Consider the following 14,888-nt stretch of genomic DNA (forward strand, 5'->3'; position numbering starts at 1 on the left):
GTGGGAGGGACCCCACTCTTATTCTTATTTGATTCAACGCCTTGGTTGGGCATAAGTGGCGGCGGTGATGTTCCTCGGTAGGAATAAATAATATAATGTCTCCCATCTTCAATCCTCGTCTCGACGGTATGTCTAGCGTCGTCAAAGGGTGTGTGGAGGTATGTCTCTGTCGGATCCTGTTGGATTCGATTGGTGCTAGTCTTCGGTGGATATGTTTGGATCAAGTCTTTGTTCATGTGTTTACAGGTTTGATTCTTTTGATCTACGACTCTCTCCATCGACGATGGTTGTTATCCCGGTGCACTGGTTTTGTGGGCCTTAGCACGATGATTTTCCGGTTGTCTGCAACAACAAGGCTTGCCTGGGTTCGGTGAGGGAGGGGTGATAACGGCGGCGCGCCTTCAGCTCGCTCCAATGCTTGTAGTCGTCGCCAGGTGGTACATGGATCTGGTTGTAATTTTTGTTACCTCTGATATTCTCTTACTGCCATGATGAATTATGGGTTGCAAGTTTCTTCCCAAAAAATATCAGTTGAGAATAAGAACAAGGCAAGCTTCAGGTGATTATTCCCAACAAATACAAGACCTCCATTCTGATCTTCATTTGTTTTCCCCTCCTCCGCGTTCAGTTCATATAGATCGGATTTATATTTTCTACTTATGAAACTTCATAATTTTAAGTTTCTGAATTATTTGAATCCCAAATGTCTCATCTTCAAATGCCCGCCATCCCCAAGTTCCAAGAGCGAAAATGGCGCCACCACCTCCAACCCTCCCTCCACCCTACCATTCCCTCCCCAACGTCCTTTCCCTCCCCCGCCGGCACGCCCGGCTCCCCATCCGACGCCTCCTCACAGCGCACGCCCTCGCCGTCGTCGCCGGCCACCTCTCCCTCCCCGACCCTTACACCCACACGCTCCTCCTTGCCGCCTACTCCCGCCTCGAGTGCGCCCGAGGCCCCTACGCACTTCTCCTCCTCTTCCGCTCTTCCCTCCGCCTCTCGGTGCCCCCCATCCGCCGCTCCCTCCCTCTCGCTGTCTCCGCCGCCTCCTCCTTACTCCTCCACCTCCCGCTCGCACTCTCCCTTCACGCCGTCGCGGTAACCCGCAACCTCCTCCAGTTCGCGCACGTCGCCAACGCCTTCGTCTCCCTGTACAGCAAGAACGGGCTGCCAGACTCCGCGCGCAGGGTGTTCGACGAAATGCCCACACCGGACGTCATCTCGTACAATGCTCTGATGGACGGATACATCAAGGCTGGGCGACTGGGGCTTGCCATGAAGGAGTTCCATCGGATGCCGCAGCGGGACGCTGTGTCCTGGGGCACGGTGATAGCAGGGTGTGCGAAGGTCGGGCAATGGGAGGAGGCGGTGGCGCTGTTTGACAGGATGAGGGGCGAGGGATTGGGGCCAGACGATGTTGCACTGACTGCAGTGCTGTCATGCTGCGCACATCTCGGGGCGCTGGAGAAGGGACGGGAGGTCCATGAGTATGTAATGCAAAGCAGGTCCCGGCCAAACGTGTTCTTGTGCACAGGGCTTGTTGATTTGTATGCAAAATGTGGGTGTGTTGAGGTTGCCCAGGAGGTGTTCGATTGGTGCCCTGTGAGGAATGTGTTCACCTGGAATGCGCTCATCGTCGGGCTGGCAATGCACGGGCATGGCACAGTGGCAGTCAAGTACTTCAACCGCATGCTGGTTGAGGGGGTTCGACCAGACGGAGTCACCTTCTTAGGGGTGTTGATCGGTTGCAGCCATGCCGGCCTGGTTGACATGGCAAAGAGGATCTTCTCCGATATGGAAGGCAAGTATGGCGTGTCTCGGGAGCTTAAGCATTATGGATGCATGGCCGACTTGCTTGGTCGAGCCGGGCTCATCGAGGAAGCAATGAAGATGGTCGAGAAGATGTCGACGAAAGGGGATACTTACGTCTGGGGAGGTATACTCGCTGGATGTCGAATGCACGGGAATGTGGAGGCAGCAGAGGTTGCAGCAAGGCATTTGCTGGAGCTCAACCCTGAAGACGGCGGGGTATACTCTGTCCTGGCCGGGATATATGCAGATGCTGGCAGGTGGGAGGATGTTGCAAGGGTTAGGAAACTGATGGATCAAAGGACTGGTAGGAGAAATGTTGGTTGCAGTTCCATTACGACGGACCAATAAGACATACTGAGTTGGTCACGGCAGCATGCTACCTGAGTGTAGTAGATTCTACCTAGAAGGTCGCCATTGCAAAGTAGAAATCGGCTCAGGAAGAGGACAGCTACTCTGCTAGGAGTAGCAATGATTAGATAGTGACGAGGTATAAGGTATCGTTGTGAAAATTTCAGTATTTCAAGATTTACTGCACATATAGTTGTAACTCTCTTCTCCAAGAGTCCAAGACCTAGACCTCTTTGAACTTTATGCTGCAAAACGCGAGTGTGAACATGACAGTGCATATTCAAGGACTTCTTTTCAAGTCAAAATGGATTAGCAATTAGGTGCAGCTTAGAATCCATGCGTTTAGCTATTCTCTGGTCTTAATGTTTTCCCTGCCACCACAATAATGCTCACTTGGTCTGGTCGGTGTTCTATACTCCCTCCGTCCCAAAATAAGCGTACGACTTTATACTAAATCAGCGACACTTGTTTTGATGGAGAGAGTAGTTCAGGTCTATCAGTGTTGCGGAAACTCATGTGCTACGGACCACGGTTAGTCCATGCTTATAAAAGATGATGGATTTGGAAGTTAGTATGCAAAGGCACTCTGGAATTGCTGGGCACCGCTGGCTTGCAAACTGTTCATGTGGCTGGCAATGGAACATAGGATTTGGACGTTCGACAGAAGATGCAGACATGGGCTCCAGGATACCCCCTCAGCATGCTTCTTGTGTGACCAAGAGGAAGACAATGTAGATCACATTCTCCTAAACTGTGTACTCTCGGCAGGTTTGGTATCAGTTTTCAGCAAGAGGAGAATCAATCCGGCTCTCATCCCTACAGCAACTGACCACATCCAACCTTGGTGGCTTGCAGGAACGCTCGGGTGCTTGGCAATCGAGCTTCAATCTGTACCACCATGGATCTGGTAGCGATCATCGAAGAGGAAATGCGGCTATGGAACACTAGCCGGATGGAGAGGAGCAGCTGATTTTAGCATATAGAGTATAGCCTAGGAGTAGGAGTTTGAGTTTCTGTTGGAAACCGTACTCTCGAAAAAAAAGTTTCTAAATCCGTTGCCTGCTGCTGGTCTGTAGTAGCCTGGCTTAAATTCTTCTCTCTTCTATAAAGCTAAGATACGCAATTTGCATACTCTCAAAAAAAAATGATGGAATAGAAGCCAATTGCGTACTCTCAAAAAAAATTGATGGAATAGAAGCCGCATGCTGCAATCGAGATGACTTATGAAGTCACTCATTGGTTACTTTGTTGTTCCAACATTCAGCTCCACGGATAACTAGCGTCCTGCGCTCCTTGCCTTCTTTGCAAACTTCTTCTTAGGTCTCAGGTCTTCGTTGTAGCCCATTGCACCAATCACGACCTCTATTCCTTTTCAAAATAAGCAGCACATAAACTGATCTACACACCATTAGAGCGAAACATAACTTGGTTCTTACTGTTGTCAGCAAGATTGCAATAGGTTAGCGACTGTTGAGAATCATGAATTCTCAATGACCGAAAAACACACACACGTTGATTGATTTCACAGATTTTTGAATCTATATCCATGCCATGAGAAATCATACCATGCCATGAGAACATATAGGTCATTACTGAACAATGCAACCTGCCCCATGATTTCCATCAAATCTTCAAAATGATTATGTAGCTCTTAAATCTCAATCTGAGCTTGTCCCCCTTCTTTACAGTAGCCAAGCCTCAACAGTACGTTGAAGCATTCCGATCAGCAAAGCAGGGAAAGGTTGCGGCAGAACTGATTCAGTCAGTCCAGTCTTCATGCTTCCAAGGCATGGTCTGTTCTTGCCAAGAAGGCTCGGCTGTGCATAATTCCTGATATTGTAAGTTTCAAAGTGAAAACACAATGGAAGATATGAACAACTCCTGCATCTGCCAAAACAACATTTTTATTTTGTCCCAATCAAATACAACAGGCTTTCATGTATGAAATGGCTACACAAATGTTATCCAAGGAGAAATGTTATTGCGTCTCTCAATGAGATAATTCCTTGCACAAATCTAGTCATCGGTTCAATAACGACAAGCCGCCGCACCCCTGATAAGATACATATATGATGTCAGAAATTCAAACCGATCTGTCAAATTTATGTTGAAATCATCAATTTTATAGACTGATCTCATGTAAAATGCAATCCTCACTCACTCCCTACATGCATGCGCATTTATCTCACAAACTAGTACCTGGAACAGACAATTGATCCAACACCTCGAGCAACGTACTCGTGCTCAAACAGGTATGACACTGTCTCCGCCCATTCACCTGATATTGCAGCTCCAAAGCCTAAAAAGAGGGTTCAGTATAGAGTTGGATTATAATCACAAAGAAAACAAATACACTGTAAAAATGCAGTGCATGGATATATACAGAAAAGTTAGCAAGAACCATAGCAATTTCTGCAGTTGAGCGTATGCCCTGGTTTCAAGTGGACTTATGGACCATTGACCTCACTGATTCAATCATTCAATTATTAATGCAACAAATAAATGAGCCATTGGACATCAGCCTGGCCAGATAACTTCATGTTCTATTTTCTTCCTTTTCACATTTGATGAACCAACATCACAACATTCAAGCTGTGTCATCTAATTATGTAACAGAACGGACATCACAGAAGCACATGAGTCCAAATTTATGCATGTCAAAAGAAGGTAACGGGTACAGGCTCAAAGCAAGATGAAGGGAACATACATTCTCCACGGTCAATTGCTCAAGTTCAATGCAAGCGTAAACATCATTCTTCGCCAGAGCCATGATATCACTGTAGAAACAGGTTAATGCTGAGTGTTAAATTGAGAGGACAGGGCAGTTGCAAGATAATCACATCAGCTATCCTGGCGTTTTCTCTGCAGATAGTGATGCTTTGCATGGGTATATCAACTCCAGTTTTTCAGGAACATCGTATACAAAACATTTGAAACAGGGCCAAATGTGAAAAATAAAAAGGATATAAATTAGCTGGTGAACGCTATAGGGTTTCCGGTGACACCAAATTTATTAGCAAAAAGAAACCAAGATTATGCTAAATGGACCAAAGAAGCAAAGAGTTCAAAGTTTCAACTTTCAAGACACGGCCAGTTGGCCACATTACATGCATGGACTATTGACCTCACAGCCATTCATCAATCTTACCAAATGGACCACACAACTTATGTGCAGTGTACAATGAGGAATGCAATTCACATTTAGGAATCTTTTATCCTTTAGCAGCTTAGGATGCTGATCAGAAAACAAGCAGAAGTGCCACCAGGACAAACAGGATAGGTCTACCAACTCCTTTTCTAATAACTTCACTAAGATAATTAATACCACCCTCCCAAAATCCAGATGAACCCAGTCAACCTAACCAGAAATTTAGTCACAAGACATAATTTTTCAGAAATCCATGACCGATGAAAAATGCGGTAAATAGGTCATGTTTATCTTGCTGTGAAGGGAATAGACACATGAGTACGATGGAAAAGACACCAAATAGTATACATACAGTGCATTTCTAATAATGGCCAGTGTGTATCTAGTACTAGTAGTTACTAGTAAATGCGTACGTACAATGCACATTGATATCAGGTAGGGTATTAATTGAGAGTTAAAAAAAGGTAGGATATTATTGCATGCTGATGTATTACTAGGTAGGATATGTTTTTAGGAAAGGTAGTATTAATTACATGGTTAATCCTAATGTTAATATTTGGTATGATATTGATTGCACGCTAAACATGTTGAGCGCTCATCATTGGAGCAATCAAGGTCGTTAGATGCACATGGTTTGATGACCAAGATTAGTTGGATCTGCCCCCTTTGGGTCTTCTTATGTTGGTATAGATAATAGTGTGTATCTAGTAATAGTTATAAAGAGTGACCTGTAGGTATACTTGCCTAAGCTTTAATGCTGCACCATACTTTATACCTAGTAATAGTTATAAAGAGTGACCTGTAGGTATACTTGACCAAGATTAGTTTGATGCACACGGTTTGATGACCAGAAAGTTTGTTATGTTTTTGTAATGCTGCACCATAATCCTCAAATACAAATGCAATAAGCAACAGCTAATCAGTATGTGTTCTTAGCACATAACAAAATCTGCATTCCTTTCAAAAAGCAAAGCTGTGATTTTGCTACTGTTAGACTGTTGGGGTGACAATTAATGACCAGAATTATTAAGAACAAGCTCTCGTTTTAGGGTGCATCCTGTCATCAGACAAAGATAACCAGTGTTTATTCAAGCCCCAGTGGGCAACTTCATCAAGCATGGTTAATGAGTATATCAATACAAAAGTGCAGAACAGTAATAGCAGTATATCAATACCTGAGTGAGTAGACATCAACAAGGGATCCATTATCAGCAACTATAGGAATTGAGCTTATTCTATCTGTAGAATGCAAAAAAAAAAAATGTAACAGTTAGATTCAGTAGCAGTTACTTCATAATGATGTAAAATCTCGCACGTGCCGTTTAAAAAGGAACACGTTTAATAGAGAACCTCAACTTCGTTAGATGAGTCCCATTTTTTTAAGCATTTCAAGTAGTGTCACGTCATCTATGTGAATTCCTGGATGGCAGGTTTCCAGGAATCCAACAGCTAAAATCTGATTATTGTATTTTACAAAGAGTAAAATACACTATAAGTCCTAAAACTATTCGAGGGGTGCCAAGTTACTCCTAATACTATGAAAATGCACATCTAGGTCATAAAAGTTTGCTAAGTGTGTCGCCCGCAGTCCTATCCGTGCTGCATCAGCTTTTGACTTGCACGCGTGGCATGTTGACCATTGGCATGTGGCAGCTTTTTGCATAAACCCCCCTAAAAGGTCCCCTATTCTAATTTGTGGCCACGCATCCTCTCTGTTGCCCTCCTCCCCACCTGAGCGGATCCTCTCTAGCCATAAACCTGCACAAAACACTTACAATCCTCGTGTATAGGCTACTAGCGTGGCACAAAGGGAGAAAAAAACAAGACAAAGAAACATGGAAGCAAAAGGGAACGAATACAAATACGTGCATTGCATGTGGAATTGTGGATGCGGAGCTACAATAACGACACCATCAAATTGACCGATGGGAAATAACAAGCGGGCAGAGAGGAAGGCGCACACCAGACTAATCGAGCTAGAACTCACCACTGGCGGAGATCGGGGCAGCATCTCGAGAAACGAAGTCGGGGACAAACATTCCTATTGAAGCATTATTGTACGCAGGACAACAAGTCGGTGGTGAGGATGTGTTCGGCGCGTTGTGGTGCTCCTCTGAGTGGGGGGAATCGGTTCGGCATACTCCGGTTACCCTGATTGCCGGTGGCGACAACGGCGAACAAAATAGTGGCGCAACTTGTAAGGTGGCATCGATTGTGAAGAGCATTGACGTCACGTCATCTGATGCGGTCTACGGAGACGATGGGGAGAACTTGAGGCGCTTGGTGGTTTATATTGCATATGACAAGATGTGCCCACCCAAACATGAGTGCATCAGTAACATAATGGTCGTAGACGGCAAGAACAAGAGGAACTACGGGACCTAGTTGTGCCATGACGAGGAAGTAGATGTAGACACCTTGTGGAACATATTGGGCACGAGCTCAAGTACACCGCTGCCAATTTTGCGTTTGCGCCACATTCACCGCTAGAATATGGTTGTCGGAGGTGGAGAGGAAGCCAAGGGAAAGGGCGAGTGCGAAGGGAAGGGGCCACAAAATTAGAAGAGTGGACTTCATGGTGGGTTTTGTGCAAAACATTGCCACATAACAGTGGTCGACCTAACACGCATGTAAGTCAAAGCTGATGCAACACTCATAGGACTGTGGGTGACACACTTGACAAACTTTTAGGACCTATATATGCATGTTTCATAGTATCAGGACTAATCTGACACCCCTAAAATAGTTTTAGGACTTCTGGTATTTTACTCTTTTACAAATATAGCTGTCCAAATTTCTCGGTTGAGAGTTTAATGGGTACTCCATTAAACTAGCCATGGACGGGTGCGTGGAAGATATCTATCCATGTGCCAGAACCATGAGTTGGTTGCGAGATCTTATGGGTTTCAGCTCTAGCCTACCCCAACTTGTTTGGGACTAAAGGCTTTGTTATTGTTTAGTGTTTCATGGGTACTCTATCTATTCATAAATAGACGATTCTCCGATATGCAACTTTGACCATTATATTTTGTGTGGATGTACTGGGGGGGGGGGGGGGGGGGATCCAAAACCGTTGCAGGAGACAAATCTTAATGTATCATTTTTGTCTAAACCAGCCTAATTGTTTTTTTAGTATATTAGTCCTTAGGAAGTTTGACTGCTCACTTTGTAAAACTCAGCTATTTCTGGACAGAGGTTATAATTCAAGAGGGCGAGGTATTAGAGTTAACAGGAAAAACTCAAATGTGTCACTGCAAAAGATGACAACTAATGGGATGTCTGCATGAGTCAATGATGACACGTGTTAGAAGCCTTTGTACAAGTCCTGGACACATTTATTTCAGACTTGATTGTTCACTTGAAATTGATTACCTGCACTATTCAAGAAGGTACTAATCACCGATTCCCTCAAAAAAAAGGGACTAATCACCTACTTAATTTGATTGTGTAGCCAACAACCACCGTGTCATGTTCTTATGGATCAACTGGGGAAAATAACATGACTATCTGCATTTCAAATGTCATTCACATGGTACCTTCCAGAAGAAAATCCAGGCAAGTAATTAGAGGAGCACTCAGCCCCGATGTTCTAAGCTGTCTAGTACTTGCCCTTCCAGTATGCTGCGACCATGTACCAATAGGAATACTGGAAATCTGATTCCGCAAAATGGGATAACCTTCTGGTTGTTCTTGGAGCTTTGAGCAAAGAACTAAATACATCATCAAGGTAAAGGTAAGCTCAAGTCGAGATGCAGGTAAAATTAGCTAGGAGAACAAAGTCTCATAAAAAATACCGTACATTTCAAAATCCCTGGAAGAGTTGCAAGATTAAGTAACGGTATCCCTGATATATCCGTTGAGGACTTAAAGATAGGGACTGAAGATATTTCATTTTGTATTATAGTCAGTGCCACATCCCTTAAATTATCCGAATCCTTAACCTGAAGAAAGACATTGTAGGGAAAAAGAAAAAGGACAATTATTATTTCACCTTACTGATAAAAAGAATTAAAAAAATATGTGATTCCAACAATTTTCAACTTCTGCAAATACAGAAGATTCAAACTATCTGGCATGTTTGGATGTGGGGGAATTTAGGCTTTGGAATAGCCAGGCCCCATTCTACCATATCCCAAAAGGCCTGGGTTAGCAGAAAGAATCCCAACAATGAATGGTAGATCAGTCAATATGAATGTTCAAGTAACGATATTGACATATTTTGGAAAATGATGGTAGCATTATATTTCTGGGCATATAATTAGTTTTTCCTATTTGCCAATGCTGATCTTTAGAATGTTTACACAGCTAATCAGATGAGAGAAGCCTGGAAAATGTACAGGAAAATACATGAACTAATGGCCTTCTTTGCATGCCTGCGACATCAGCCCCTCCATAATACTGCAGTTTTGCTTCTTTCCAAGCAGAAACTGAATGCATTTCAAGCTCTTCATGGCCCAGAACTCGAATGTTCCTCTGCAACTGCAGATCTGGGAATTAGTAAAAACCTCGCTGACAGAGGAAGAAATACAGTAATTGAGATCTCACCTTTCTCAAAATTAATACAAAATCAGAAGCAGTTAGCATGCCTGTTACGGTTCCTTGGCCATCATCCCAAAGAGGAACCAAAGCAAGGCCCTAAAACAAGAAAAGGTTAACTGCGTACTACTCTTATGGCATTTGATTGACAAGGTAAATCACATGTTGGCTAGTGGACCACGCCATACATGAATACACCAGGAAGAATACCAACACAAATAGAACCTTGAAAAGTAAATGATAATTTTTCTCATCTAAATTACCTTACTAAATGGAGGTACAGTGGTGATAGTACTCCCTCCGTCCGGAAATACTTGTCATCAAAATGGATAAAAGAAGATGTATATAGACGTATTTTAGTTCTAGATACATCTCTTTTTATCCATTTTGATGTCAAGTATTTTCGAACGGAGGGAGTAATTGTGTTATTCTGGGTAAGGACAAAGGAGATGTCTGCTGCTATAAGAATATGGATAACTGTAGAACATATAGGGTGGGATGGGATTTGCGGCTAATGATGAGGGTACTTGTTCCAAGAATATTTTTAAATTCCTCAATAACATGATGATCCAACACAGGGAAGTTCAGACATAACGAAGTTAAAAAAAACAAAAGCACACATAGCAGTTCTTGCAAACACATACCTCATCATGCATAATATTAAATGCTTGTTTGACAGGAAGCCGAGCATCCAAAATCGCTATCTGGAATACTTATGTGAAAACTGATTATTGCATGGTCAAAGACAAAGTGTTGATCATAAAACAAGAGCCTAACCTTGCTAGAAACAGGAACAACATCATATATGGTATTATGTAATAGTATTTCAGAGACCCGATGGCGGAAAACTGCAATCTGCATGCCCGAGTTTCGAGATGGTGGTTCTGGTGGCATCTGTATGGAGATTTATGGCACAGTACACAATTAAGCATTAGTTATTCAGGAGAGTCTACGAATTATAAAAAAAAAAAGGGCAACCTGGTGCATGTAGCTCCCGCTTGCGCAGGGTCCAGGGAAGGGTCCGACCACTTTGGGTCTATAGTACGCAGCCTTTCCCTACATTTCTGTAAGAGGCTGTTTCCAGGACTTGAACCCATGACCTCATGGTCACAAGGCAGCAGCTTTACCACTGCGCCAAGGCTCCCCTTCAGTCTACGAATTATGCAAGACAAAAAATAAAATTTGGAACTTTGACACGTACTGTTGTCAAGATAGTACCCTCATCCAAATTCATTCTTCTAACGGGTGATTGCTCTAGCTGTACAGCCGGGTGTGTATTATTCTCCACAAGTGTGACAAGCATTTCATTGCTGATCAGGCCATATTCATCACGTACAACAGGTTTTGTGTCATCACATCTCCAGACACCATCCACCAAAAAGCGGTACTGAATTGAACCAAAAGACCACATCTATGTATGCATATGCATTAATAAAACACAGAAGCTGGAGAATATTGTACGAAAGTAGTGGGGCACTGGTACAGAAAGCATAGAAGGAATATACTATCTGCAAAAAAAATTACCAGCGCAAGATCATGTTTGAGTTGCTTCCTAACCTAAGAACGGAACTATAAAGAACCACATTGGGAACGTCACTAGCACAATGCCCATATTGCTACAGATTTAAACAAATCTGGGACAGATCCGACGAACTATATCTGCTTCTGCCAGATCCATTAGGTGGCATAGCCCAAAGGTGGCCAGACCGCCACCACAAGTTGACATCTTTATAGGGATATAAATGGTAGAATGTTCAATAACAAGTGAGTGAATTTGCTGCATAAACGCAATGTTTCCTACAATTACATAGAGAGTGAGTTGTAAAAGAATAGCAGCAAAGGGCTTTATAATTATAGTCATGCTTGGCTGCATTTGCAGAAATAGAAGGTGCTAAATCTTGAAGCGAAACAGCCAAAATACAAAACCCAATATTGAGTATGCGCAAGATTCCATGGTTATAATTAATTAGGCAATAATTTTGAAAGATCTTATGGATTGCTAAGTAACAAGGTAAAGGGATATCAATGCATGGCAAATCAGACAAATTTGGTACAATTCAAGTATTAATAGCTTCCAGCAGAAAAGAGGCTTAGTAATAACCCAAGAAAAGATGGAATAAATGGCAAAAAAGGAAACCTGGTCACAACATACTGCAAATTACAAACGGCATTACAGGCATTGATGTTGTATACTCAAATCTAGAGCAGCCGTTAAGCCCGTTACATAACATCTTCAACTTCTTGTCTGGAGTTATGGAGACATGGAACAGCAGCTTCTTGTCCTGATTTGTTTTTTAGCATTAAAGATTAATAACTCCCTACCTATTAAGTTCACTAGATAGATGCGCATGTCTATGGCTTTGAAACATGTAAGACTTCAAACCATGAAAATGGGTAAGTTGAGTCCTTACAATTTTGTACAGGTCAAAGTGCAAAACTAGGAATGTCAATGGTGCAGCTGAAATAACAGTCTTTCCCCTCAAACTCCAAATAGTAAATGTAACAGGTCAACTTTTGATTTCCCGCTTTTTTGGCAGCATGCTCTACAACGAGTGGTGGTACTATCAGAAGTTGTTAGCTACTATCGTTTCGACATAAAAATATGGCATGTATCTGGCACTAAATCTAAGATGTCATTTATTACGACCATACCTGGTTTATCTGCTAGTGCACAGGGCCTACAATCATAGAACTTCAGTAGCATATGTTATCAAACAAGACATCAATTATGTTAGGCATTCCTCAAAACAAAACAAAATCACTGTACGCCAATTTTACATGATTCCAGACCTAGTCCTTGTGATCCTATGTCTAACCAGAGTTTTCATACGGCTACTGCCTGCCACACTGCAAGACAGTCATCTAAAGCAGCAAAAGGGTCACATAGAAGCGTAACAGTTAAAAAGTATCTGACATCAGTAAACCACCACTCGTCATCCATATGCAGATTTTAATCACTGCGTGCAATTAATGTCAGATCACCAGCTAAGCTCACTAACTGTAAATCTGTATGAAAGCTCTCTGCCTGCCACACTACTTGCAAAATGGATACAGCTTGTGCACATAAAATAGCTCGACCCAAGAACCGGCTACATTCTCACTTGTGTGTCAATGATAACTACGTACTCCCTCCGTCCGAAAATACTTGTCATCAAAATGGACAAAAAAAGATGTATCTAGAACTAAAATACATCTAGATACATCCCCTTTTATTCATTTTGATGACAAGTATTTTCGGATGGAGGGAGTACTTCACTTGTTCATCCGTTCATTCATGCTCGAATACAATACATTGAGCCAGCACCTTCGATGGCCATCCACCACAACTCAACTACTGCAACAAACCTTAGATGCATTGCCGTCCATGCGCCCGTCTGACAGGAAAAAATTGAGACAAGGACAAACACAAAATGAACACGATAAGCCCTCCCGACAAGCAACTCGATCCTGCTTGTCTGAAAAACACCATAGCTCATACATACAAGCACGCCAATCGTAACTAACAAGCCTAGCAGCAAAGCCATAAACAGTGCAACGGCACACAAATACGTAATCGGAGCGAGGAGCGGGCGTATTTAGGCAATTCGAGCATAATCTAGGCAATTCGAGCATAACGCACCTGATAAAGCCCTGGTGGGAGATCGAACACCACCTGGAACTCAGTCCCAACGAGCCCCATGGGGCACTCCCTCCAGCTGACAAGAAAAAGAAGATGAAATCAGTATTACCAATGGAAAAAAGATCCAGCTTCTGGGCACCGAGATCGAATCCCTGCGGCCCACCCGGTGAAGCTGCCACAGAAGGAGGCGCGCTGGCCGCCGAAGGGCCAGGAGAAGCGGCGGTGCACCATTGGAGAAGCCCCGGGCCAAGAACCCTAGGAGTGAGTGTCGCGCGCCCTCGGCGCCGAGCAGGGCCTATAGCTAGTCGAGACCCGAGTCCATCCAAGGACCAGCAGCCCGGATTGGGTTGTAGGAGAGCACGCGAGGGCAAAGGACGGTAAGGATTGGTGTGAGGTGAAATAAAAAGAGGAATTTTGGTGCGAGGAGGGAGAGGGAGGGAGGGAGGGAGGCGGAGATGGAGAAGCGAGGGAGGAGTGAAGAGAGAGAAAAGCGTTGGTGTTTAGTGTTGGAGTGCGTGGAACGTTTGTTTTTTTCCGCTTTCGTTTTGGTTGGCTTGGGTTGTTGGTGCTCATGTCTTTGGACGCTGCTCCATGCCACTCGTGCGCCACCAATTCCCTACGGCGCACACTACATCTCCAACGACTAAAAACCTGTAAAAGTTGCTTTTCCACGTAATTAGAGCAAATCTCCATCTCCATCTTTATCTCCATCTCCATCTCCACTAGTATTAAAACCACGAGTAGGATTGGATCTATATAACACCAGCCGTACGATTACTTGCATCTAACGCTCTAAAGTTGTTCAATGTTGTATCAACATAAGTGATACCCCCGTAATTTGAGCCCTTAATTGCCTAAATCTATGATCTAGATTACCCCAATGATGTACCAAGTAAACCCCATTGCCAAGTCGAATAAACTGCCTCACACACAGAGTTTATATAGGGTCATGTCACATGGTGATGTAATACCCTACTTTCTGTTTGTGGTTGGTTGATGGTGGTCATATGCCGAAGTTTACATACACGAGGGCGAGTTGTTGGTATGCTCGGGGAAGCTTTGTCGTGCTCGGATGAGCCTTGGGTATGTTTAGGTCTTCTGTGATGGCCTAGACTACGCTCTCGAGCATCCTTCTGGTGGCTATCTTACTCCCGACCTTGTTACTTGTGTGTATCTCTTTATTCTGGTCGAGCTCTTCCCTCTCGGTGGCCGCGGTCCTCCCCTTATATACGCCTGGGGTGAAAGGATCGAGAAGAGGTGTCTAGAGGGGGGTAATTAGACTCTCAACAAGCAAAAGTAGCAGTTTTTTAAGTTCTTCAAGTTGAGGTGGAGTTTTGGCACAAGTTTAAGCATTCACATTACATTTCAAGCACGCATGGTAAGAGTATATGGGCAACGGAAAGTAAGTCATACAAGTTGCAAGAA

The 14,888-nt window shown here is 43.5% G+C and overlaps 1 protein-coding gene across 9 annotated transcripts; it reads right to left on the bottom strand.

The window, feature by feature from the left end:
• Positions 1-4,048: 4,048 nt before the first annotated feature.
• Positions 4,049-13,953, bottom strand: LOC123045352 (sucrose nonfermenting 4-like protein). 9 transcript variants are annotated; one of them, XM_044468370.1, is made up of 13 exons: positions 13,627-13,941; positions 13,464-13,539; positions 11,046-11,255; positions 10,622-10,738; positions 10,489-10,548; positions 9,854-9,943; positions 9,656-9,781; positions 9,108-9,249; positions 8,845-9,018; positions 6,484-6,547; positions 4,868-4,937; positions 4,360-4,459; positions 4,049-4,213 (listed from the first exon to the last, which is right to left on the bottom strand). In XM_044468370.1, exons 1-13 carry the CDS (start codon positions 13,692-13,694, stop codon positions 4,122-4,124), a joined length of 1,389 nt encoding a protein of 462 aa, XP_044324305.1. In that variant the 5' UTR covers positions 13,695-13,941; the 3' UTR covers positions 4,049-4,121. The 9 variants fall into 9 exon arrangements, with proteins under 9 accessions (XP_044324305.1, XP_044324306.1, XP_044324307.1 ...); XM_044468371.1 differs by having other exon boundaries at positions 9,656-9,787; positions 11,046-11,231; positions 13,627-13,932; XM_044468372.1 differs by having other exon boundaries at positions 9,656-9,787; positions 10,679-10,738; positions 13,627-13,932.
• Positions 13,954-14,888: the final 935 nt, after the last annotated feature.

The sequence above is a fragment of the Triticum aestivum genome, chromosome 2B (assembly GCF_018294505.1).
Source record: "Triticum aestivum cultivar Chinese Spring chromosome 2B, IWGSC CS RefSeq v2.1, whole genome shotgun sequence".
Taxonomy (NCBI): Eukaryota; Viridiplantae; Streptophyta; class Magnoliopsida; order Poales; family Poaceae; genus Triticum; species Triticum aestivum.